The following is a 25,658-nucleotide window of genomic DNA, read 5'->3' on the forward strand; positions in this document are numbered from 1 at the left end:
TCACCCAGCTCCAAGGACACAGGTAGAACCTGACGAACAGGATTGATTGAGGAAGAAAAGATATCTATATCTGTTGCATAATGTTCAAGTATATAGTAATACTTTAGAGCAGTCAAAGCAAAACAGCAAAGAGTAGTGTGGTGGGAATATGTCCTTACCTAAATACAGAGGTTTTTGCAGTGAAGTGAGTCTCCTTTCAGAGCTGTATTTAGAAACATAGACTGTAGTCTTTGTGAATTTTAAGATGGGCTGTTCTAAGGACAATACTTCTACATCCATTTTAGAGGGATGACCCATGCATGGCCATACTACCCACATGAGGTAGGATGAGTGAGATAGTGATGGATGTAGGATTGCCCTCTAACAACTACACCACATTCCCTAAATTTCAGGGAATGCCCAGCAGCATGATCCACTTCCTTTACTTACCTAGGGTAGAAAAATAAAGTGGTTTCTTCTAACTTTTCGTATTTGTACAATATACCATATTTTTCGCTCTATAAGACGCACCAGACCACAAGACGCACATAGTTTTTGGAGGAGGAAAACAAGAAAAAAAATATTCTGAATCTCAGAAGCCAGAAGAGCAAGAGGGATTGCTATGCAGTGAAAGCAGCAATCCCTCTTGCTGTTCTGGCTTCTGGAATAGCTGCGCAGCCTGCATTCGCTCCATAAGACGCACACACATTTCCCCTTACTTTTTAGGAGGGGAAAAGTGAGTCTTATAGAGCAAAAAATACGGTAATTCCTTGCCAGTGGTTCAGCAATGGGGAGGGGGCAGAGGAGGAGAGACCAATATTTATTTGAGGCCTACTAGTTCTGACAGAGTTCTCTGCTGTTAGCAGCACCCCTTAACTATCATTCTGACAACAATCCCATGACAGTGAAACAAGAGTAAGTCTTCCAATGCAAAAATGCTCAAAGACCATGCATACAATTGAACTATGTGTTTCCACCTATTGTTTATGTAGGACTGTAGGCTGGCAAAAGCAAAATCATTTTATTTTAACTTAAACATTTATTAGATCTTTAATTTCAACTCTGAAACATCCAAGTTACCTAAAAGGTAGACATGGCAGGCTGGGCACCTTCAGAAACAAAGTGCTCAATGCAGAGAAGGGGCTAGAACTCAGACCGAACAGCCTTGGATCCATAAACATGCAACAAGTAATAGCTGATTTGCAATTTCTTAGTGGAATACTTTATGCCAACTGGCCAGTGTGGACTACTACTTTTTAAAGCGGGTGAGGATTTATTTCCAAAGGGAAATGTAAGCACCTCTTTAAAAATGTAGGCAACACACAGGCAGAAGTCCAGTGCACTGTACACATTGGTAAGCAAGCTTTTTAAATAGTGCTCGGCAAGCTCATTTCGAGTGCTTTATGCAACTAAAGTCAACAACCCTTTCACCTAAAATTTGTCCCAAAGAGTCTTCAATACTGCTGGCAAACTGTTCTAGACACTCTTGTGTAATAGTACTCCCTTCCCCTGGCTATGCATACACAAGTTACTGCTTAACAATGCATGAGCAGAGCAAAGGGAGTGCAGGAGAGGCAGAAAGGGAAGATGTGAAGGTGAAAAAGCTGCCCAATCAAAAGCTGTGTCCAGCTCATACCAGCATGGCACAATGTGTGTGTGTATACAGGGGAGAGGGGGGTTCCTTCTTAACTTTGAAGCCACTTTTTATGGATTTTATCTCCCACTGCTCCCAATGGGACTGAAATAATACATTAGAGTCAGGCCTCACTTACTTTTCCTGTGCTCTGGGAGCTTGCTGGGAGACCTAGAGGGCTTTGTATCTAGCAGGCCCAAGGCCTCCCCTGATCCACTCCCTGCAATGTGGTGACTTGCCAGGGAAGATCACTTTCATCCCTCTGCATAGGTGGACTGGGAGATCTACTGCTGGTGAAGGGTGAGTAATAATAAAAATAATAATTATACAGCCCTTGGGGTGCCTGCCCTCTATGTGAACAGGGATACAGGTATTAATAAGAACCCTTATATAATAATCCTTAGCAATATTTCACTTTCTCACTAAAAATACTTAACAATATTTATTCTCTTTTCACTTCCACACCTTTTCAGGTCAGCAGAATGTAGGTCATCTGATTGACTCAACAACTCTGTCATTTGAGTCAAACTGTTGACCAAGGAACACATGATGAAATCTCTCAGCTGTAAGTCTTAAGAGTCTGAGCAGTGAATAAACATATGTAACACATATGGTGCAATCTTATAGTCTCTGAAAGATGCCAAAGGATGTTTCTGGATCTCCCTCTCAAAGGGTGGTAAAAGAGGTCTGCCATTGGAAAAGGAGATCAGGCCATGCAAGCATCCTAGTTGCAGTAGGATCTGCAGCAGTGCTACTCTGGTATCAAATAGGGATGGAAAGAGATGTGTTAGCTAAACTGGATAAAGAAAAGGTGCTGTGCTTGTTAAGGAGCAGCCAAAGATGAGAGAATATATTCCTTCTAAGACAAATGAAAACCTGCCAGGAAGCAGGTGACTTCTAGTTCTCTTCACCCCTAGGAGAAACTGAGAACATAAGATTAAGATCAAAGGTGGTTTGTTACCTATCAGCCGCATTAGACTCTCTGAGTATTACATGGCAGGTAAGTGAAAACACGAGACACAAAAATAATTCACATGGCTTGTGAATACAGGAAGCTACCTTATACAGAGTCAGACTATTGACTCACCTAGCTCAGTACTGTTCACACTGACTGGCAGTGGCTCTTCTGTGCTCCAGCCTTTATGGTAAAAAAGTTCACAATATTGCTCATATATATATTTTGGTCCCGATTTAATTACTCATCATAAACCAATTTTTTGCTGTTCCATTAATCCTGTTAAAAATTTGGCTCTCATTGATATGCTGATATGATTTCCACTAAGAACAGAATAGTCACTTATTCTTATTAACAGAGTGGTTTGTAAACAACTTAGGATAGCTTTTTATGTTTTTACACAAGTGACAACTTCCTATGCAATCAAACTTGTGTATTGCTACTGTGGAGCTGTGCATCGCATGACAGGGGAAATAATAAGTCTACTTACTCAAAAAGTGTGAGAAGGGGGGAGACATGAGTCACTCATACTTCCTGCCACTACTTTTGTGTTAAGATGTGAAGTTACCCTTTATGCAGTTTCTGTATAAACAAGGAATATGTTTCTTGGTAACAAAGCTATAAATAATTAGATGCCCACTTTGGGAGAATCCTAAACCTATATGTGAATGTAAGGACTGTTGAAGTCAGGGCCTTTCTATGAGACACTAGGATTTAATTCAACAAACAACAGTGATGGATACAAACCACCAAAAAGGTTAACTGTTTGTGAAAAAAGCAACCAGAACAATGTTGCAAGTCACCGCAAGGACATTATTTAACTTCTGTTTTGTCAATCCTTTGAGTGACACTGTACTTTTCAGACACACTATGTTTCATATATGAGAATACAGAGGTTTTAAATATTTTTTATTTTGTTTTGGTGAAGTTGGTTGTACACTGCTCTGAGTTTCTGAAAAAGATTGTAGCCTTGGTTTCTGGTGTGCCAAACCGTCACTGATTCTTTTTGCCACTGCAGCCGAAAAGTTACTATTCTAGAATCCGCTCAAGATTCCATAACTAGGTAGATTAACTTCTCATTTATGATACACATACTTATTCATTAAGTTCAATTACACTTACTCCAAGGAGTGCAGAGGGTTTGAACATTAGTTTTGCACATTCTCAGGAAAATATTGCAGTACCAATTTTACAAAAGGCCAGGTGTGTTAAGATTTCTGAGTAAAGCAGTATTTCCAAATATAAAATACATGCAAACAGTTGTCATTTACAAATATTTCAAATATGTGTAAGCTGTACCTTCTGCCAACAGAAACAAGTACACAATTGTTGATACCAAGCCTTGTCCATAATAGCTACATTTTAAGCCTAGCACACTCTCCACCAGAGTAAAATAGTTCTCTGGTTGTACTTGTACTTTCTCACATCAGTATTTTATCAGTTTCATTTTCTTGTCCAAGTTTACTCCTAGTGTACAGTACAAAATACCCAGACAACTGACATTCTCAATAGAAATGTTGAGATTCACAAGTAGCCCTCTGCATGTTTGTTGAAACGGAAGTCCTCAAAACTACTTAACACTTCATTTCCTCAAATTCTGCTAACAGCTGTGAAGTAGTTTACAAAAACAGGACCAGTGCTTTTCACCTCAAGTGTTGTCACCATTTGGGAAGCAGGAGCCATCTCCTAAAGTGATGATTAACAATTAAAACTACCCAAATGTGTGTGGAAAACCAAGAGCAGGTCCATGTTTACTCAGAAGTAAGTCAGGCTGCCCAAGGGGCAGTGTGTTAAGTGTGTTTAGGATGATAACCATGGTTACTTTGGGGGGGGGGTAGGAGAGCGGGAATGGAGTTGCTTGATTTTTAAGTTCTTTCTTTTCGTCTTAAACTTCCAGAGATATCAACTAAGAGGCCACAAAACCACACACCGTAATAAAATTCGTGAGCCCTTTAAAAAGGTGCCACAAAATTTCGCTGGTTTTGCGTCTTTAGGGCGGCAGAAAAGCCTTTTTTAAAAAATGCCACTGTTTGCTTGTTAATTAATAATTCCATTACTTCAGTATACCCAAAGACTCAAACTATACAGGTGTATTAGCTACAGGATACAACACTGAAGGGAGTTGGTCATTTATTTAAAAAGTAAAACTCTTGGGCATTTCGCGAGAGGCCGAAAGGCGTTCGCAGCCACTTATCACAACAGCTCCCGGGGTGGGAGAAGAGGCGATAAGTGACTTGCCCAAGGTCAGCAGCAGCGCCCAAGAGGAGGGGCTCAAGTGCAGGAAATCGAGGTCAACCGGCAGAGAGCGCCCCGCGAGCACCACCACCCCCGCGGCCCAAGGAGGCCCTGAGCGAGGAGGTCGGAGGTCGCACCCCCCACCCCGCGGCCTAAGCCGGCCGAGGCCCCGCCGCCCGCTCCTGAGGGGGCGCCCCAGCCCCAACCCAGAGCCCCCCAGCCCGGCTTACCGGACGCGCCTTCACTCCGCTGCCCAGCTGTGCCCGGCGCTGAGGGGGGTCGGAGGGAGGGAGTCCCCACGGTGCCGCCGGCGCCTCCGGGAATCCCGCCCCCTCCGCCTTCACTCGCCACCTCTTTCAGCTCTCCCGTCGCCTCCCCTTTGCCCCGGAGCGCGTCATCATCGCAAGAGGCTCGGCGAGCCAATGGGCGGCGGAGCGTCGTAATCGGAGTACGCGCAGGCGTCAGCCACGCCGGCAGGACGTGCTCGGGGGAGGAGGGGCGGGAGGCTCAGCCCAAGGGCACCCTGGGACGTGTAGTTTTCCCGGAGGCGGGCGGCTTGAGCGCGTGACCCTGCCGAAACCGAAGGCGCCGCCTCCGCATTGGTAGGAAAGTAGGTCGCGGGCTCTTAAAGCGTCCTTTCGCGCCAGGCGTTAGTTCTGGCTCGGCGGCCGCGGCGTAAAGTGCGTAATGGGTGAGCGCTGCTTACGGAAGGAGCGGAGTCGCGCGGGGCCGTTGCTCAGGCGGCGGTTGTTTTTCAACGGCGCGCTCGCGCGGTTTGTTGATTTCAAAGTACGAGGAAGGCGGCGAGGTTCCAAAAGGAGGAGTGGGAAGGGCCTCAGGGCAGCGACAGATGAAGGGGAAAGTGGCAATACTGGTCCCTATTACTGTATAATATATCCTCCTTGATAAGAAAAGTGTGTATATCACTGTACAGTATGTATATAGCTTGAGGCCAGCAATGTACATGGTTGCCAAAGCTTGTGTTTAATTTTATTACTTTCTTTCCCAAGGAAATGTTGTTTAGAGCAGCAGGAGGAGACTCCTACTTTTTCCTTGCAGTCATGACAATGCTGGGGTTTAAAGAATATAAAACGCAAAGGTAGCCCTATTGGCGGCACCCTTCCAAATCAGCTGAGCGATGCTTTGTGGGGGAGTAGCCAAAATGTCACGAAAGTATCGCAACCTTCCGAGTCCTCCAGAACTTGTCATCAGGCACACACACTTCTCTGCTTTGTGTAATAACTTTGCCCAGTGAAGAGTTCTGGAGGACTCAAAAGTTTGCCACACCGTCGTCAATATTTTTTGTTTTGTCCCAGTAAGTAGTATTGCCCAACTGTGGATGTTGCAATGATGTGAGATTAAGGTGCAAAACTGCACATGCTGTGAGCGACCTTGAGCGTGTCAAGAGTAGATATGTGTAATGTTGCACTAGAAGATTGTAATCCTTACCAGGCAGTAATTATGCTTTCAAACAGGCAGTCCCAAGACCAAATGAGACCAATTTCCACTGATTGCCACATCCAAATTTCAGCAACCTTGCTCTTCATCCACACACTACATATGGGGAATTACTTCACAAAAATTTAAAATATCTATATTTAGTATTGATATTGCTTGCATAAGACCTCTTGTTTCAGTATTTCAAAGCTGCTGTGGTTTTTTTGGGTGACGGAATGTGTGCTTGTGCTGTTCAATATTATGGGAGCCTATTGCACATTTTAAATACAGTATTTTCACATGCCTCTACCAAATTACTGGAGGAATATAGCTATATCACTCTTGCCCAAAACCTCAGTACAGTATATTAAGAAAAGGGGAGGGGCGCGAAGTGATGGAAATTGATATCCCTCCCCCAACCCCTCCCCAAAAGCATAAAACTCCATTTTGCCCATTGTAAAGCTTAATAATGAAGGACTGGTAATTCTGCTTCTGTTCACTTTCACTAATTTTGTTTGTTTGTTTTTAAAGGTGTGCACATGGGTTTAAATTATTGGGGGCTCTGCCCCCCCAATAATTTAAGAAAATTATTAGTTATATTATGCTTTGTAAAATCACAAAATTATGTTGGTATTTTTTATTTTCCTTGTTTGACGATAGTTACCTTTTAAAATACATTCAGTAATGAGTTAAAACAAAGCCACTCCCGATCTAGAGAGGGGGTGGGGTTGCGGGCTCTCGACCCATCAACAATCTCACGGGGCTGGCGTCAGCCCTGCGAGAAGCGGGGATTCCCCCTAGCTCATTAATATTCACTGCCCACGGCGGCAGCCAATCGGCTGCCGCAAAGGGCGGGCCCTCACAGGTTCACTTAAGGTCGGTGCAGCCTGGGGCTCGCCCCTTTCGTTCCCCCAGCAGCAGCGGTTTGGAGGTCTTGGGCCCCCCCAATATTTTTTATAAGTCGGTATGGGCCCCCGCCCCCCCAATATTTTTTATAAGTCGGCGCCCCTGTACAAAATACATTCCCAGACTGGAAGAAGGCAGTGAAAGATGGAGAAGGAGTAGCTATGGGGGTGGGGTGGGGAAACCAACCCCATCAAGTTCAGTCCACTAATGTGGATGGCAAACAGCAGAATACCAACAAATACCATGACTGAAAAAAGGAAATGCATTGAAGCTAACATGCAAATTATGCACACAAAACAATCAAATCTGAATGACCTGTTTGCAATATAAAGACCCCATCTGGAAGTATCCTAAATCTCCCTACATTGAATGGTACTTCCTAATGAGACAACATGCTTAGAATTCTACAGCCGTTGTCCTCATTCCTGCCAAGCCATGCAAACCACAAAGATTTAGTAAACATGATTCATCATACCTCGTATAGTAACATAAAATTGGATTTAAATACTGTGCTCTTTAAAACAAAAATGGTTTATTGGCATTTCAGGAATGATTATGTCCTGTTTTTATAGAAAAACAACAACAGTGAGAGAGCAGTCTTGCCTTTGTGGCCTGATTGTGAGGTTCCAATGGCAAACTGGGACTTTGAGAGGCAGCTGATACATCTGACCTCCAGCAAAGGGACTCACTTAGGTACTTATTCAGAAACTGAAGACTTGCCTTCATGTGTGTGTGATATTTATAGGATTTAAGTCTTGAATTTATATTGTAATGTATTGGATTAAATAATGTAATAGGCCACAGCTCAGCAGTCAGCAGTGAAGCATCTGCTTTGCATACAGAATCCAAGTAGGTCTGGAAAAGACCGCACTCTGAAACTCTAGAGAGCTGCTGCCATTTGCTGTAGACACTACTGAGCTATGTATGCAAATGGTCTGACTCAGGTAGGGCAGCTCCCTATGTTAAAATAGATCGCCCCAAAAGCCTTTCTGGTCTGTTCTGACAGTTCCAAAGTAGATGACTCTTGGTAAGCCTACAAGCAAGAAATTAATGCACTAACCATCTCCCATGATCCCCAGCAGCTAGCACTGAGAGGCATACTGCACCAGATACTGGAGATATTACAGCATCATGGCTAGTGGCTAGTGGTTGCCCTTTCCTCTATTAATTTGTCTAATCCTCTTTTAAAGTCATCCAAATTAGTGGCTATCACTATATCTTGCAGTAGTGAATTCTATAGTCCAACCATACATTGTGTTTAAGAGTAGTTCATTTTTCCTGTTCTGTATCTCTCAACATACAGTTTCACTGATGACACTGTGTGGGGAATCAAATAACAAAATAAATCTATGATCACACATTTTTATAGCATTATCTTAAATATATAGGATATGTGTTTAAGTTTGAACAAATACGGTGTACACAGTTTATAGCACATTGAAAGTGCATTCTTTCCCTCAAAGAATTCTGGGCACTGTAGTTTACCCCTCAGAGCTACAATTCCCTGCAACCATTAGCAAACTACAGTGCCCATAATTTTTTGAAGGACAGAATGTGCTTTGAATGTGCTTTAAAGGTATAAGGTGTACACTTAAATTATAGTGTTAGTATTGTTGTATTGCAATAAAGCTGGAGCTTCTACATCAGCAGTTTGGCAAACCAATCTTCCACATGCTCAAGATCTTTCAGCGGAAGCAGAAAATGGCCAAACAAAACAAACAAACCAAAATTGAATAAAAATGAGCCAGAATTGACTGGGTTGCTCAAGCAAGCCAAGCAGTCAATGGGACAGCAATGCAGCTGAGTGTCACAAAAGAATGTACCACATCATCTGTAACAGTCCAAGGGTTTGGGAGAGCAAACTTCACAGGTAGTGCAGCAATCCAGAGCAGATGTTTGTGATACCAAATTGATTTGAGAAAGCCCTGAACATAGTTCTATCCAGTATACATCATTCTCACAGCCAGGGGATGATAATAATGGCAAATGGAAGATGATTTACTAGCAAATAATTCCCTCAGCACTTTTCCAGTTTGAGCCTAGGCTATTTACTCAGAGGTACCTACCCCTGAAGCCCTATTTGTGTATTTACTGCACTTGCCTGTAAAGAAACATGCAAGGGAGAGCATTGGGAGAGTGAGCATGTTGCCAAGGCCCACCCCCTATGGTGGATCACCTTTATTCCATGTAGAGCCCTCCATGAGTTTGAGGGTGAAGATTTGCAGTGGGAACTCATGGAGATCTAGAACCTATTATTATATGGGTTCTAAACATTGTGGAAGCCTCAACAAGTGCAGGAGACTTCCCCACCGCAGACCTTCACTCTCACACGCATAGTGGGTTCCACATGGAATTACTTGCCAGAGGGCTCCAGCCTTGGCAGCATGCCCCTAGCAATCCCAAATAAGTCTGCATATAGTTCATATAGTGTTGTGACATTTCACAACAGTGGAATAAACAGTTTAGAAATGCCTTGCCCCCAATTCAGTATATAGAATGTGAGGTACAAATAAGCAAAGATGGTCAGCCATTGTTGTATGAGCAGCAGAGACTGGTTTGGTGCAAAAACTCAAAACTTCTTATTTAGTCATATGCAATTCTGCCTTACTGGATATACTCCAGAGCACTATTTAAAATCTACAACTATCTATCCAACCATTTGAGAAATTACCTGTTCGTCTTAGCTATATGGCCTCCTCTGGTTTCAAGCACCTTTCCCCCTTCTTTGCAGTGCAGTAAGAAATACCAGTCCCACCTCTCTTTTAAACCCTTCAAACCTTTTCATTTACAAAGTCTTTTCTGATCGACCCACCTTGTACTACCTGTTAAAACTTTCAACACCCACCCCCATCATTGGTAGTCCTTCATCAAAGCCTTCCCCCTCACATTTCACCTTTGTCCCATCCATGTGTACTTTTCGAGTGTAGGCCCTTTGGATACAGATTGTGTCAACACTATGTTCTTTACAGTGCCTCCTGGTCTTTTCTATCTTACTGCAATTTAGATAACATGTAACGTGTAATACAGTGTCTAGACTTTCAGGCTGGATATGGAAAATCTCTGTTCAGATCTTGCCTGCTATCAAGCTTACAGACTGTTGTTGGGCAAGTCACTGTGTTTAGCCTAGTTATTGTCAAGGAAAATGCCAGTCCTTTTTGGAGGAAAGATGGGTATCCATAACATTTTAAAGAACAATACCATTTTTAGCAGAATATTGGAAACTCCTTTCATTTTCTCTGAACATTTCTCACGCTTTCCATTAAGAAATACAAAAAACTGGGTTTATCAGGAGACACCTTGCTGTTTTCTTAGTGGTTAAAATGGGAATACAGTATGCTATCCCAAGGATAACAATTCTCCAGATCATTCTCCTCTCCTGTGCTCCAAAATTTCCAGGGATTTTCTTTATATCCCAGAATGAGAGACGGGGGCATAATTGTCCAGCATATCTAAATATCACTTTGTACCAAAAATCTAGAAAGAGCCTAGACCTCAGAACAAATATACAGTGCCCTAGTTCACATGTAACACTGACAGATGACATGACTGGATTCAGATGTAATGCTAAGCCAAGCATGTTTAGTTCAGGTAGAGCAGCAGGCAGGAATAAGAAAGGAGTAAAGCAGCAGAATTTTCACTGAAAGCATCAGCACACCTGTATATTCATTCTTACCCATGGTTTGGCTTAGTGTTGTGTGTGAAACAAGCCAGTATGCAGTCATTGCACAATAAAAGGTTAGAGATATGAAGGAAGGAAACACCTTTCAGGCAGCCAAAACACTGTTTTTCTTTTTTAGAAAAAAAGGATACTGTATTCCAAGCATCTGTAGCACACAGATTTCATGGGATTTGGGGATCGTTCCAATTACTGGTTTGTTATTAAGGGAGCTAGATCAGGCCATTATCCTCTCAGTTTTTCCATGGGTGGAAAACAGCTTTCATCACTTTGAATTATTGTACCTTTGGCTTTGGATTTTATATAAAAAGAACATAAATCTGGGTCATTTGGTGTATTCCAAGAAATAGCTCTCTGGGATGCCAACAAATGTATGGATTAATGATTTGTTTAAAACCCTAAAATATTTTTTAAAAAAACTGAACAGTATTTTTAAAGCAAGTTAATTTGCAAGCAGAATGCTCTTCCTCTTATATATTCTGGACCCTTCAAATCTGTTGCCTATGAAATATATGCATTGCTGACAACTTTAGTAGCAGAAATGGTAAAAAAAATATGACTTAGAATGTTTGGAGAAAAACAGAGCTTGTAAAAATCCTGAGTTGTATTTTACAGAGCTCTAGTTTACAGGGCTCTTGCATATTTCTATTGGCAATTTGTTTTTAAAAAATATAAAAGTTGTTGTTTTAAAAAGCAAGTATTGCAAATAATATTGTCAGTAATTGTTTCCAGTTTTTGGCTGGGCCTTCTGACTATTGCTCAAGTGCAAATGACCCCTGTAGGTACTGAAAAAACAAACATTTTTCATCCATCGCTCACTGGCAAGGAAGTTAAGAAAACAACAATTGCTCATGACCCTGTATTCCATGGGGTGGCTATCAGGCGTAGGATGACTACATATACTTGATAATTAGTGCTTAATTGGGGGGGAAAGAACTCTAATTGAGCCTAAAGTCAGGCTCTGGAAGATTTCATGCATGGCAAACGTTCCAATATAGAACATAGGAACCAGGCCTTCATTGAGCCCAGTTCTGTCTACTCTGGCTAGCAGCAGCTTTCAATGGTCAAAGGCAAAAAAAAAAAAAAAAAAAAAAAATCAAATCACCTGCAACCTGACCTCCTCTAACTGGAGATACCAAAGACTGAACCTGAGACCTTCTGCATGCAGAGCAGATAAGAGTGATCCCTTTCCAAGGGAGCATAAGGAAATTGTATGGATCCAACATATATGTTATTGCCTATGACAAATGCAAATATGTATTTCATTGGATGTAAAATTTCTCTTTGCCCCTGTCCGCCTGAAGCTACTTGCTATGTGTACACATGGCAAAACAGACTCGTGTGTTTGTCATACTGACAAACTACATGCAGGATTCATGGCCTTTAGAAAACAGAACTTTCCTGCAGCTGAGTCAAGCTTAATACAGTACAGTGGTACCTCTGGTTAAGAACTTAATTCGTTCCGGAGGTCCGTTCTTAATCTGAAACTGTTCTTAACCTGAGGTACCACTTTAGCTAATGGGGCCTCCCGATGCCCTGCCATTGTGCGATTTCTGTTCTCATCCTGAAGCAAAGTTCTTAATCTGAGGTACTATTTATGGGTTAGCGGAGTCTGTAACCTGAAGCATCTGTAACCCGAGGTACCACTGTACTCACGAAGCCCAGCAGTGACTCATGGGGTGGAAGCAACAACATCCTCATGGCAGCCATGTAATGCTCCTTTGGAAAAGGTTGGGGCAGGATGAGGTGGTGGTGGCAAGGTTGGGGTTGGCACCCTCATGCCTGCAGGTCTGCCACTGCCTTGGATCTCTCCTCAACCTAGTCCCCTCACCCTGCTCTATTGCCATCTTGACAAACACAGCATCGCTGATACCAAGAGGATACCACCCAAGCTGCCTGCAAGCAGCACATGTGGAGTGCATTTGTGATAGCTTCTATACATGTGGGCTTTTAAGGTCTGTACTCCTCTATACCAACAACAACAACCCTTGCATATGGAAAACTAGATTTCATGGAGAAAAGTTCTCACCTAGTTCTGCTGGTTTACTAATTGCAGCAGATTAGGTTTTTGTGTTTGCAGGATGGGGTGGGGTGGGGGAGGCTATTGCAATTATCACCTATTATCATTCTCTTTAAAGGTAAAGGTACCCCTGCCCATACTGGTCAGTCGTGTCCGACTCTAGGGTTGTGCGCCCATCTCACTTAAGAGGCCGGGGGCCAGCGCTGTTCGGAGACACTTCCGAGTCACGTGGCCAGCATGACAAAGCTGCTCTGGCGAGCCAGCACCAGCGCAGCACACGGAAACGCCGTTTACCTTCCCGCTATAAAGCGGTACCTATTTATCTACTTGCACTTAGGGGTCCTTTGAACTGCTAGGTGGGCAAGAGCTGGGACCGAAAGACGGGAGCTCACCCCGCCGCGGGGATTCAAACCGCCGACCATACGATCGGCAAGTCCTAGGCACTGAGGTTTTACCCACAGCGCCACCCGCGTCCCACATCATTCTCTTTACTCTGATGCAAAAATACAGCTGCTCACCTCCCCAATTAGGTTTTTCTAAGGCATCCTCCCTACACACTTCTGCCTTAACAAAAAATGGCTCTGGCCCATTTTCATCCAGTCTAGCCAATCTGTGGATATGAGAAAAGAATGGAGAAATGTTCCAGAATTTCCCCTGAACTTCCTAATGCTGTATTTCAGAACCAATGACAATAGTTTTAAGGAAATATTTGATTCTTCTTTTGGCTTATGACTTGCACTTGCTACATTATTGCCAGTCAATGGTAACAAGATAACTTGCAGAATGCAATATGACCCTCCTCATTGGGATGGTGAAAACCAGCTCTCAGCACACAAGGAAGTGTACAAATCAAACGGTCTTCCAGCTACAGACATAATTCTTTCGAAATGTCACCTCTTGGTGACTTGACCATATCAAAAAATAACACAAGAATTGGGTCTGACTGCAATAAAAGTTTTAAACCAGGAAAGAGTCCAACTTGGCAGAAAGTCCCTGTGCTGTGAAATGCATTAGCCGCAACACAAAACAAATGTGCTCACAAAAACAAGGGGAGAGGGCAAGAACAAGGGATATTTAATGTTAAAAGAGAAACTGTACATCTAGGTCAGAGGCAAGGGGGATGAAAAAGCCCTTGTGACACCCATGACCATCTGAGTCCACGTAGAGACTGAGGTGCTGTGTTTGTCGAATCCTTTGTGTTGAATCATGTCTGTTTTTCAAGTCCAGAGACACGCCGAATAAGCCCCTTTCCCAAAACAATCCAAGTAGTCCCAAGAGATCAGTCACCAGCTGTCATGTATCCTGAGGTTAGATCAATACACCACACAATTCTTTTTCCACAGAGGAGAAAATCCACCAACCAGCAAAGCCACTTCTGACAGTTTTGCCTTTCCAAAGCTTCAGCAGAGCCCCCTCCACTTCCGCTGCCGCCCTTCTTCAGTCCACAAAATGCAGGAGAATCAGATGCCGGAGTTTCTGTCAGGATATACAGGGGTAAAGCAGCACTTCTAGGTCAAAGGTAATGTTTTCCTTCCCCCGCTTGATGCAGGGGGACCATCTGCCATTGTGCAACAGTCTGTCTTCAATCCACACATAAACCACAGCAGGCATGGACACTGCCCTTTGAATCATTCTTCCCATATCTAAAACAGGTAATTCGCCTTGTAGTTTGGAATCCCACAGTGTGTTTTGACAAGAAGCAGAAAATTACACACAGTCCTTTTGGAAATCGACCTGAGCGTGGAGGGCACTCCTTTGGCTGTGTCAAAAAAGGCACAGAACACACCCAAGGTGAATGGGAACATATCCCATCCTCCTACTTTTGTGATGAAGGAGCTGTAGGTAGATCCTTTTCGAGGACCCTCAAGAATCCCTTTTATCCTGGATGCATTGTGTCACGGTTGGGAGGGAACCAGCAAACAAATACCTCCCCCCTCCCACCCCACTTTGCTCCCCTATTAAATAACAAAGGAGCAGCCCAACCATCTAGCTGTTCTAATGGAAACATTTTAGATTTTTAAAAGTCTCTTAAATAAATGTCTTTAATTATTATTGTCATCACCATCTATTTATTTATACAAATATATAAAATAGATTTATATAGATTTATATAATATAGATTTGTAGCTCTTGTGGGCCCTTCATTTACAGACGTACTGATCGACAATCTCTGTGCATTTTTTACACTTGACGTAACAGCACCAGTGAAACTTGCAGTGGCAACGCTCGACCTGCACACTCTTGAACTGGTCGTAGCCTCGGCCACAGCACATCAGCTCACAGCCGTCCATACCCTCCGAGGTCTTATTACAGAGCCGGCCCTTGGTGCCCAGGGAGCCCGTGGTTTCGTTGCGCAGGCAGTAATCGGGGCTGGGGTCGACGTACACCAAGTCCTCTGGAGTAGGCGAATTGAAGCGGTTGTTCACTAGCTCCAGCTTGCCCTTGCGGCTGATCCTCATGGCGGCGGCGCTGTCGTACTTCTCCTTCAGGAGGTCTCCCACTTTGCGGAAGTCAGCCAGCTGCAGCCAACAGGTCTTGAGGCTGCAGGAACCTGAGACACCATGGCACTTACAGGAGACATCGGCCAATTTGTACACTGCCTACGGAAGGAAGAAGGTAAGGTGGGGTCAGACAAAGTGTTCAAGCAGCACTAAAATCTGGCACAACATAAGCGGTAACTGGTGCAACCTTATGCACAGAAGCAAGCCTCACTGGGCTTACATCATCATCATTAATTATTATTTTCTTATACTGCGCCCATTCTCATAGCAGTCCAGTAAGGTAAGTTGATATAATGAACATCACAGCTATATGGGCATTTGAACCTGCATCTTCCTAAACCTAATCTAACACTTTAAAGCATGGAGGCTCCTTGTCCATTTTCTGTTACCTGGAAGAGTGTATCCAAGTCTTATCAGAGCAACTTACAAGAAATGCTCAGATCCCAAGATCACCTATGGAAATTGTACTCATAGATCCACCTGTAAGATCAATTGGGTTGGCAGGTACCTGAGACAGGGCCTTTTCATTGCTGGCCCTCCCAAGGACTGTTGTGTGTGCACATCTCCCCCAATACAGACCTTCAAACAGGCTCTGAAGGTCCATTTATTTCAAGTTACTTTCTCTTAAAGGTTTTTTGGTGCACCCACCCAACTGAACCCCAAATTGCTTTAAAGTGTTTTAGCTAATTTTAGTGGCATGGTGCTGGTCTTGCTACTAGAATATGTTGCCATCTAAAAAGGTTATTCAGTGTAATGGTGAGATTGTATTATATGATTATGTGCATTATATTTTTATATTCCTTGTAAGCAGCATTGTAAGGGCTTTAAACTGCCCACATGTTGTTGTTGTTATTTTTCTCGGATGGATGTTTGTCAGATAATGGATGCAACTCCCACTCGGAGTAAAACAGCAGGGAACAAACAATGGGACTGTGTGTGGGTGAGGGAACATACTTTTACAGGAAGTTGGCACAACCCAAGTTGCATCATGCAACCTTTATGTCTAGTTTAGCCAGGGTGGTGTTGGGAGAGATAGAATATACACCACAAGCCAACAAGCACATGAATGCAGCAACTATGTATTTGCATCTTGTTCGCCACCTGGTGGTCAGTCACTTGTCTACTCCCATTTTCCCATTACTGAATTCCTTTTTTCTAGCTTTGAAAAGCAGTCCATGAATTTTGTAACAGTGGCTACAGAATGTCGTGTGAGTTGCTGTTAAGACAAGGTTCAGAACTGAGTGCAAGCATGTTGACTGGAACTTGTTTTCCAATATCTGAAAATGCCTGTCACAAGTTGGATGCCTCTGAAACTGAAGTCTGCTGTGGAAAATGTGGACTTCAGAGCCAATGGTCTAAACAAGGAGAGATTTCCCCCACTGTATTTTCTTCATCATTATATTTTTTGTGTAATGTTTTTTTAATATAATAAAAAACACCATGCATCTAAAAATGTAATGTGTGAAGGAGACAAATAATACATTTGGAAAAATGTACAGATACATTAATCTGAGTCAATTCTATCAAGCATACACTGTGCAAACCCAGGTTTGCCGCTATGTAATCTGTACAATGGCCTTGAGATAATTCTGTACCTACAAAGCCAACCTGAGAATAAAGTTAAATCAACTCCTATGAAAAGGCAAACTGACCAAGATAGGAAGTTTCAGTGGATTAAAAATATCCCTATATAGAAGAGTGATAATGATGCACATGAAGCTTGAAAAGAGCCACCGGCTTGATCACCTGTGGTGAGTTAAAAATGCCTCCAAGTAATCAGACAAAGATGCCTTGGTCCTTTCCCTCCCAGCTATGAATGTGCCACAAATGGTTAAATAACACAGATGATCCATTAGTAGGCATTTTAGTACTCTGAATGTACATGGTACAACAACCCTGCTGAAACTAAGGCCGTATACAGACCATAGATTTAAAGCACATTTAAAGCACATGGCTTTCCCCAAAGATATATGGTCAGTGACTAGATGAGAAAACCCCTAGAAATCCTGCATACGCTACCTTGAGGCACCACCATCATGAAAGTAAGGTCTGCTATAAATATTTTATACAGTTTTGTTTGTACCAGTAATTTATGTACACCTAATTGGAAGACTGATGTGTGAAGCAGCACCTTCAAAGAAATAAAGTACCTGAACCACAGAATTGTCTGTTTTAATACAACACTCCCGCCCCTCAAACCCTACAAGGCATGTTACAAAATTCAATGTGTCTGCCTGGTGTTAGATCAGAGATGAGAGATTCATGGTGAGCTGCTGGATGCTTACTGCTTAATAAAATCTATTACCCTCATGGTAGCCATGCATCTTTTAAAAATCTGTATTTCAACTTTGAGTCTTTATGACAGCTTTTTAAAACAAAAAAAATTTGACGTCAATCCAAATGTGAGAGAATACCATGGAGTCTTAAAAAAAAAACTCCCTCAGGAAAGAGGAGAACTCAGCCAGTATCAGAGACATCCTGAAACAATCTCTCTCTGGCAAAGTTATGATCTGCTCCACTTAACTATGGTGGGATAAGTCCATCACGGAGAGAACCATGATGATGGAAACAGTCTTCAAACCAATTTCTAATTATAGGTGAGTGATGCAGATAAAGCACTTGGGGCCCAATCCAAGTGGGTTTGGAACTAATATCTGTGCACAAAAAAAGGAACATCCAAAAGGCTGCACAGCAGCAGAGCACTCTGGCTTTGCAAGCCTGGAAAGAGTTCTTTTGCTATATAAAGAAATATTGATAGGCCTTGGAGATGAGCCTCCTGGCTTAAGAAAGCAATAGAACAACTTTCTTTCCTTTCTAAATATTCTGCTATACTTCTGGATTTTTTTATTTTATGTTGAGTTCAGTCCAACAGCTGTATCAGAGCCAGGAAACCTAAGCATATTCTCCTCCTGCCTTTGTACATTCAGGGTGTCATCTGAGCAAGGTCTCACCATTGCTTTGTCGTGAAACCAATTTCCAATGCTGTTTTGGTTGCAAAAATAAAACATTCATTTGTAGGCCTAATGTGAGGTGCTGGTTCTCACTTTAAAAGCCTTCAACAGTCTAGAACCAGCATACAAATCTCCTTGTCCTCCCGCAAAGGACAAATTTCTTGAATGCTCAAGTCAACACTTGAGGTTCTGTTACATAACCCTTAGCTTTCTGAAGTTTGGTAGGTTTGAGCACTAGAAACAGGGCCTTTTCGGTTCTAGCACCTTTTTTCGGAATGCTATCCCCAAAGAAGCTTGCCTGCCTCCATCACTATTCTGTTTTTACTGCACTGTTAAAATTCATCTTTTCCAGAGGGTCTGGGGGGGAATGCAGGAGTTTGGTGGCAATTATGGATTCTGTTTTTCTGTTTGTACTGCAGTGGTGTCCTTTGTTGTTTGTTATTTCAATGTCCTTTTGTTGCTCTTGCTATTAATTAAGCATTGCAAAGAGCCTTGGATGGATGGATAGATAGATAGATAGATAGATAGATAGATAGATAGATAGATAATACTAAGAAAAATAATTTGATTAATTCATTAACTCAGTGCCTTTAAGCATGTGCAGAATGATGCTCCCTTGCACTGTGCAACCACAAACAGCCCCTGCACATGTGAGATGAGGATGAGGAGCTTCTGTAGCAAAAGCCAAGGATGTCACTTCCAGGGAGGCTTAAGCCCCAGTACCTTTATTTTTGGGGGGGGAGGGGACTTTAATTAATTGTCATTATCAGGAAAAGAGAAGAAGCCACGCTTCATTTTCCCCATATAGGCAAATTAAAGTGTAATCCCACACACTGCCACCACACCCTAACCAACAATAGCATCCTTCAGTACTTAACTGAAAAATGTGTACGATTTCAGCATTTTTTATTATTATAAAAAATAACTAATGTGCAAATGAAAGACATTGGGGGGGGGAATAGAAGAGGGGGAATTGGCAGCTGAGGAGATCCACCATACAGGATTAAAGGTTAATTTGGGCCTTGCTGCTTCAGCAAATGTGAAAGCCTTGCCATATGGCTGCAAATGTTTCTGGAGGGCCTCATCTATTAAAGGATTCCACCCCCTCACTTTTATGTTGAGGTCTAGCATATATTTTACTATTGTTCTGTTTAAGAATGAGCTCTCTATATACTCTGAGCATATGGAGTTTTAGGGGCAGGTGAGTCCGCTAGGACCAAAGTATAAAATGAAAGCCACAGCAAAGAGGCAAGTGTGAGGTTTAACTTCCACATCATGCCGAAATATGTGCATTTTTGCAGATGGCTGCAGGAAAACACACATAAGAATAGCACACAGTTCGCTTACAGTGGAAGGTGGGAAGGTGAGGCTCCCTAGCAGTGCCAGTAACCATGCTGTATGACCAGACTGAGATTGTGAAAACCATCTCAATGCCAATGTACACTGAATAAGACTTGGCTGGTTGAGCCTCAGTCTCAAGTCCAGAGTGAGTGATATTATGGAATTTAAAGTTGCTTTCCATGAAGTTCATGAGACAGAAACCCTAATTCTGCATTCTACTTCCATTATCTAGAGGCCAAACCAGATGTAATGGTGGCAGACTGTCTCTTTAAATGACAGCCTTCCTCAGTCATGTACAAAAAGCCCATGGGAGCCAATTTTAAGACTAAGCGGATTCTGATCTCTGTCCTAGCTAATTGGACCTAACGATAATTTTAAACAAGAGCTCCCTTCAAGAGCTGCATGGAAGTCTAATCAATCAAAACATGGCTTGAGAGCCAGATGTGGCATGGAAGCTCTCTTCTAAAGACAAACAATTGCTATTTATATCAGGCAATCCTAAATTGATTACCTGGATACCAATCTAACTGTGATGAATAGCACTTGCTTCAAAGTGATTCCAGCACAGCTCTGTATGCCTACATTAAAGGGGGATATTTGGCGCTAAGAAAGAAATGGTTTCCTCATGTATCTTCTTTGCTGAAATGTAGGTAGCTACGAGCTGGACCATTTGAAGAAAGATTTTGACTGAGCTATGTAAACAATGTGAAGAGTACAAGTTTCCAGAGGAAGCTAAGATGTCTGGACCTGAAACATAGACCAACTGGACTCAATCTGCAAGTGGAATTTGTTTAAAATCTGTCCCTCTTCGGCCTCCACCTCAAATTCCTTTCTGATTCTTCCTTTGTAAAGAAGTGGGATGTAAAGGGAATCAACGGGCTAATTCCTATGTGGTTAATTAGCCAAGCCTCCTCTCAGCCTTGCTTGGCACTGGATGGAGTGGCTGATGATTGAGGTCTACTACATGTTGAATGGGTAAACAACGTGGCAGGGCTGCCAAAGGGAGACAGATAAGGAGAGCCCAAGTGGAGAAAGAGACAGATGGAAGGAAAGGGCAGGCTAAGATAACCGTCAAAGACAAACAAACAACAGGCAATAAAGCTAAAAGTTTGGGGCCCTAAAAAATTCAAGAGTGCAGTGGAGCAGCGATGGGGTCAGGACTGTGTCGAAAACTGAGGCAAATTCAGTTCCAATCCCACCCCCTTATGGCTCTTCCTGAGAACTGAAGTGGGACAGAATTCGTTCTCCATCACTTGAGTTGCAGACACCAAGGAAGGGGGAAAGAAAGTGCTCAGGTGCTCCCTAGTGATCAAGGGTGCCCCATGCCATAAGACCTGGTCTCCAATCCAGCAAAAACAGAGGGGGGGGGCAAATTCACTTGTGTAGAGACAATTAAACAGAACACAGCCAGAGTCTTTTAAAAAAAGAAAGAAGCAAAATTAATAGCAAAAATGGCACAGGCAGTTAGTCACTCATCACTAGTGATGTTAATGGGCTAGGTGGAGCGACAGCCTGACAAGTCCGTATCTTCATGTGTCATTTGTGCAACTGCATTCCACATATCATTCATTATTACAATTAACGCACTAGCTAGGGTGGGGGTGAAAGAATGCTATCAGCCTGAGAAGTTTGCTCCAAGAAGGTTTTAAACTGAGAAGCAGATTTTATATGTTTTCTTTAAAATGTATTTTTTAAAATAAAATATTACACATGTTCTCAGCCAAATAACTGCACTCAGAAAATGTTGTTTCCTTGCATCAGGAAAACATGAATCAGAAGATGAAATTGGACACATGAACCCTGAAGATACACATACACAGCCTTCATTCAACAGACCTGGCCCCTCTATTTTCTGAGTTATTTCGTTTCACATTTCCAACTCATAAGAGTTTGTGCCCTGTGTTCAGGTCTCCTGATCCAACTGCAGTTATTCACATGTTGACAATTGCATCTCACAACAGAAATTCAACAGAAATTCCCCTTACCCCAGGAGAAGGAATATAGTTTAGTGGGAGAGCATCTCCTTTACATGCAAAATGTCCCAGGTTCCAACCCCAGCAACTCCAGGTACAGGTATGAGAGACCCTTGCCTGAAACCCTGGAGAGCTGCTGCCAGTCGATGAAGACAATACTGGGCTAGATGGAGCCATGGTCCGACTCAATGTATAGCAGCTTCCTATGTTCCTAACAGGTGGCACCTTACCATCTCCATGCCAGGAGAAAAGCTTCATCTGTTGAACTTCTGTTGCCTGCCATGCAGCTATTAAAGCAGAGTTGTAGAATTCTCAGTGTCCAAGGAACACATATTTTTTCTTTTTTTTGCACATTTTTCTAGGTCCTTTTAGAAGAGTGGGACATAAATATTTGCCACTCCTACTCTTATGAATTATTATTAATGATATGCATGCATGACAGGTAGGAATGGTTCCATGATTACTGGAAAAGGCAATGTAATAATTAGTATTCAGGTGCTTGAGCCGTGTGCTTTTGGTTTGTTTACTGACATTTATTATTAGTAAAGGTAAAGGTAAAGGTACCCCTGCCCGTACGGGCCAGTCTTGACAGACTCTAGGATTGTGTGCTCATCTCACTCTAGAGGCTGGGAGCCAGCGCTGTCCACAGACACTTCCGGGTCACGTGGCCAGCGTGACGAAGCTGCTCTGGCGAACCGGCACCAGAGCAGCACACGGAAACGCCGTTTACCTTCCTGCTATAAAGCGGTACCTATTTATCTACTTGCACTTAGGGGTGCTTTCGAACTGCTAGGTGCGCAGGAGCTGGGACCGAAGACGGGAGCTCACCCCGCCATGGGGATTCGAACCGCCGACCATGCGATCGGCAAGTCCTAGGCGCTGAGGTTTTACCCACAGCGCCACCCGCGTCCCGACATTTATTATTAGGTTCAGATAAACTGCTGGGTCTTATAATCTGGTCTCATTGTTAAGAATGCAGCACACTAGTTACAATCTAAACTTGCCTCTTCCCCCAAGAGAAAGTGCTAAAAAAGGATCTTACTCTGCGGCCGGCCTCGTTGTTCTGTAGGTTCATGAGTGTGCGGGCCTGCTCCTCGGATCCCTTGGCATAGTTCCTCTCCCTCTCCCTGGCATCCACAAATTCCTTGGCGAAACGGTAGCCATATTCCACATTGTCCCCGCATCCGCCCCAAAGCCAGTCTCGGGGCAGGTCCTTCGGCCGGGCTGTCCGGCTGCAACCGCAGGTGGATAGCTCCCCTTCACGGCAGGCACGGCTGATGGCATTCACCACCCCTGCAGCGCTAACAGCGTAAGTGAATGCGGTCTCTCGGCTACCTGGCATAGAAAATGGGAAGGTTACAAAAATACACAAATCTCAGTTAATAGAGGCACTGAGGGTCTAGGGATTTATACTACAACGCAAGCTTCTGCAGTTCTGTATTGCTCACACATTTCATTGTCCAGGGCATCATCCCTCCATGGGAGTAAGTTCAGTGTGGGAATCGCCTACAACAGTTATTAGTTCCGACCCCTTCAGTGCATCTGCAATCATACACAATTACCTGGGAGTAAGTCCCACTGTATGTACCGTATGTAGTAGGGCTTACTTTATTATTTTATTTATATACTACCCTATACCCGTAGGTCTTCTGAGAAAACATATGTAAGTTCAGAATTTTGTACCATCTGAAGATGAGACTCTATTCTTTGAAGGAAAATACCCCCAACTGCTAGGTAAAATAACTCAATTTGGGTTCTATTGACTATTTGCATAGCACACCACCCAAAATTAATTTCTACCTGAGCTAATATAAGGACTGTAAAGTTTCTTTTGGGGCATCTCTGGACTGGTGCCTTTTTCTGTTTTGCAGGTGTATTCCATAACATGCCATTGATAAAATAACAGTAAATTGGTGGTGGATTTATACTGGACTGTCTACAAGTTATTCCACTTTATTAGTAGTTCAGCAATGTTTCTCCAACGTTACCACATGATTGCCGTCTGAAGGGGCACTCTTGTACTAAAGCACAACCACAACAAAACCCTGGAACATTTGTGGCATGAGAAGTTACAGGATTTCAGCAAGAAGCTATGCACTAACTGGAAATGAAGCTGTATGTCTGCCACAAAGCTTTTGCAGTATTGAAAATAGGGTTGTGTATAACTGCCCTGATACCATCCTGAGCATAAATAATCATGAATGAGCAATAAAAAGGATGTCTGGAGGGTCCCTTGTTTCATTTTCCACTGTGAGAAGAGTGTTGGGATTAGATGCCTTTGGCCCGATTCAGCAGCCTCTTCTTATGCTCTTCTACCAGTTGCTGGGAATCACAAATTAGAAGAGTGTTGCTGCACTCAAGTCCTGCTTGTGGGCTTCCCACACACACTTGTCTAGCCACAGTAAGAACAGGATGCTTGACTAGATGGGCTTTTGCTCTGATCTGGCAGGGCTCTTGTTATGTTCTCACTGAGTCCTCTCCCCTCTTTTCAGACAATTCCACAGACAACCTTTATAGATAATGATAAGCCCCACCCTCCATCTTACTCTAAGACCAGAAGGTTGACCAGGCACCTTTGGGGCGAAACCACAGAAACTTACAACAACAGATCCATTTGCTTACGTGCATCTGTGAAAATCACACAGAAAGTAAGCAGGAAGGGATTCGGTCCAGCTTAGTATATATTTTGTCCAGATCCTTCCTCCAGTACGATCTTACAGTACTCTCCTCCCTCTCCCTGTGAGTTAGGTTAGACTGAAAGATAGGCCAAACTTCATAGCTCAAGGGGTGGGGGATTGAGCCTGGGTCTATCTCTGAATCCACCACTCTAGCCACACTGAAGTCTCCCCCCACACCAACCCATATATTTACATCCCCCTAGTCTCTCTCCCCAGGAATTTTTCCTGCCCCCCGGGGGTTCTGAAACTAGTGGTGAAAAATGAACCAAGCTTGTATGCCACAGGAGAGGGTAACAACCAGCTCCCACCCTCATGCAACACTTGCTCCTTCAATCTGGTCTCTCTCTCTCTCTCTCTCTCTCTCTCACACACACACACACACACACACACACAGCCCATTGTCCATGTGATTTGTGGCAGATCTGGGTTTAAACACACATCTGACACCCAGATCTGACACCGCCATGCCCATTTTCGCCCCAAATCCTAACTTCCCCGTCTCCTGCCAGTTCCAACAGGAAACCAGTTGGCAAATATCCCACAATAATAGTATTACTCAATATTGACACTAGCATTCAGATCCAAAGTTACGTGTTTGTGCACAGAGCTCCATATGAGCAGGAGCTGCCCTGGATGAATGTTAGGGAAAGTTTTGTGGGTGAATCACTATCTGTGTACGGGAGCAATCTCAGCTTGTGCATAATTCTGTATGTGCACTGGCGCCCAAGAATGCACCATATTGGGATTTTGCTGTTGCTATGGACAGAGCAACCACTTTAGTTGTGTGTTGTTGTTTGAATTTGCTGATCTTAAAAGGAGTGAGAATGTGTCACTCCTCCCCTCAGATATGCCTTATGATTACTCAAGGTTTTGGTATCTTTGGGTAGAAATGACAGCAGGGAGACAGATGGTTTATGATTCCTTTACTTCATCAGACATCCTCTCATCCTTGTTCCTTTGAGTTGACTTCCCTTGGGACCTCTTATTGACTCCATGCTTTGGATACAACAAAGGACAGGCTGGGCTCCATATAAGCCAGGAAGTGTGTGGATCTGCTCAGTTATTGGCACTACACAGCCCTGGTAGAAAGAGACCTCCTGCAGTGGCTGAATCACGCTAAATTGTAAGTATTCACGTCACATTTTTATTGTGGCTCCTACCATTCTGCTTCATTCTCAGCCGCCTCAAGAAGGCAAAGGAAAGAAATATGTCCTGCGGGATATTTGGAAGTAAAATAAACACTGAAATTGTTCAGGGATTTGAAAGAGTTCCTATCACGGCTATTAGCCACAAAGAGGCAGTGTGTTCATAACTACCAGATTCTCAGGAATAACCAAGAGGGAAGTGCTGCTGCCTTCATATCCTACTTTGTC

General features: G+C 43.2%; 1 protein-coding gene and 1 long non-coding RNA gene across 10 annotated transcripts in view; one reads left to right on the plus strand and one right to left on the minus strand.

Moving 5' to 3' along the window:
• Positions 1 to 21,351, plus strand: part of LOC310826285 — a 27,530-nt gene extending 6,179 nt beyond the window's left edge. The window contains exons 2-4 of one of the 3 annotated variants that reach the window (XR_014555675.1): positions 5,023 to 5,412; positions 15,331 to 15,462; positions 20,285 to 21,351. This is a non-coding gene — a long non-coding RNA (uncharacterized lncRNA). The remainder of the gene's footprint in view (positions 1 to 5,022; positions 5,413 to 15,330; positions 15,463 to 20,284) is intronic. The other 2 variants (XR_014555676.1, XR_014555677.1) reach the window with 2 other exon arrangements.
• The window catches only part of WNT5B (Wnt family member 5B), a 137,863-nt gene continuing 126,097 nt past the window's right edge, over positions 13,893 to 25,658 (minus strand). For all 7 annotated transcript variants that reach the window (XM_083700658.1, XM_083700655.1, XM_083700654.1 and 4 more), the window contains 2 exons: positions 22,650 to 22,942; positions 13,893 to 15,441 (listed from right to left, as the gene is read on the minus strand). In XM_083700658.1, the coding sequence (XP_083556784.1) occupies positions 14,983 to 15,441; positions 22,650 to 22,942 (752 nt within the window). In that variant the 3' untranslated portion in view covers positions 13,893 to 14,982. The remainder of the gene's footprint in view (positions 15,442 to 22,649; positions 22,943 to 25,658) is intronic.

This window comes from Podarcis gaigeae (assembly GCF_964106915.1).
Source record: "Podarcis gaigeae genome assembly, chromosome: 10".
Taxonomy (NCBI): domain Eukaryota; kingdom Metazoa; phylum Chordata; class Lepidosauria; order Squamata; family Lacertidae; genus Podarcis; species Podarcis gaigeae.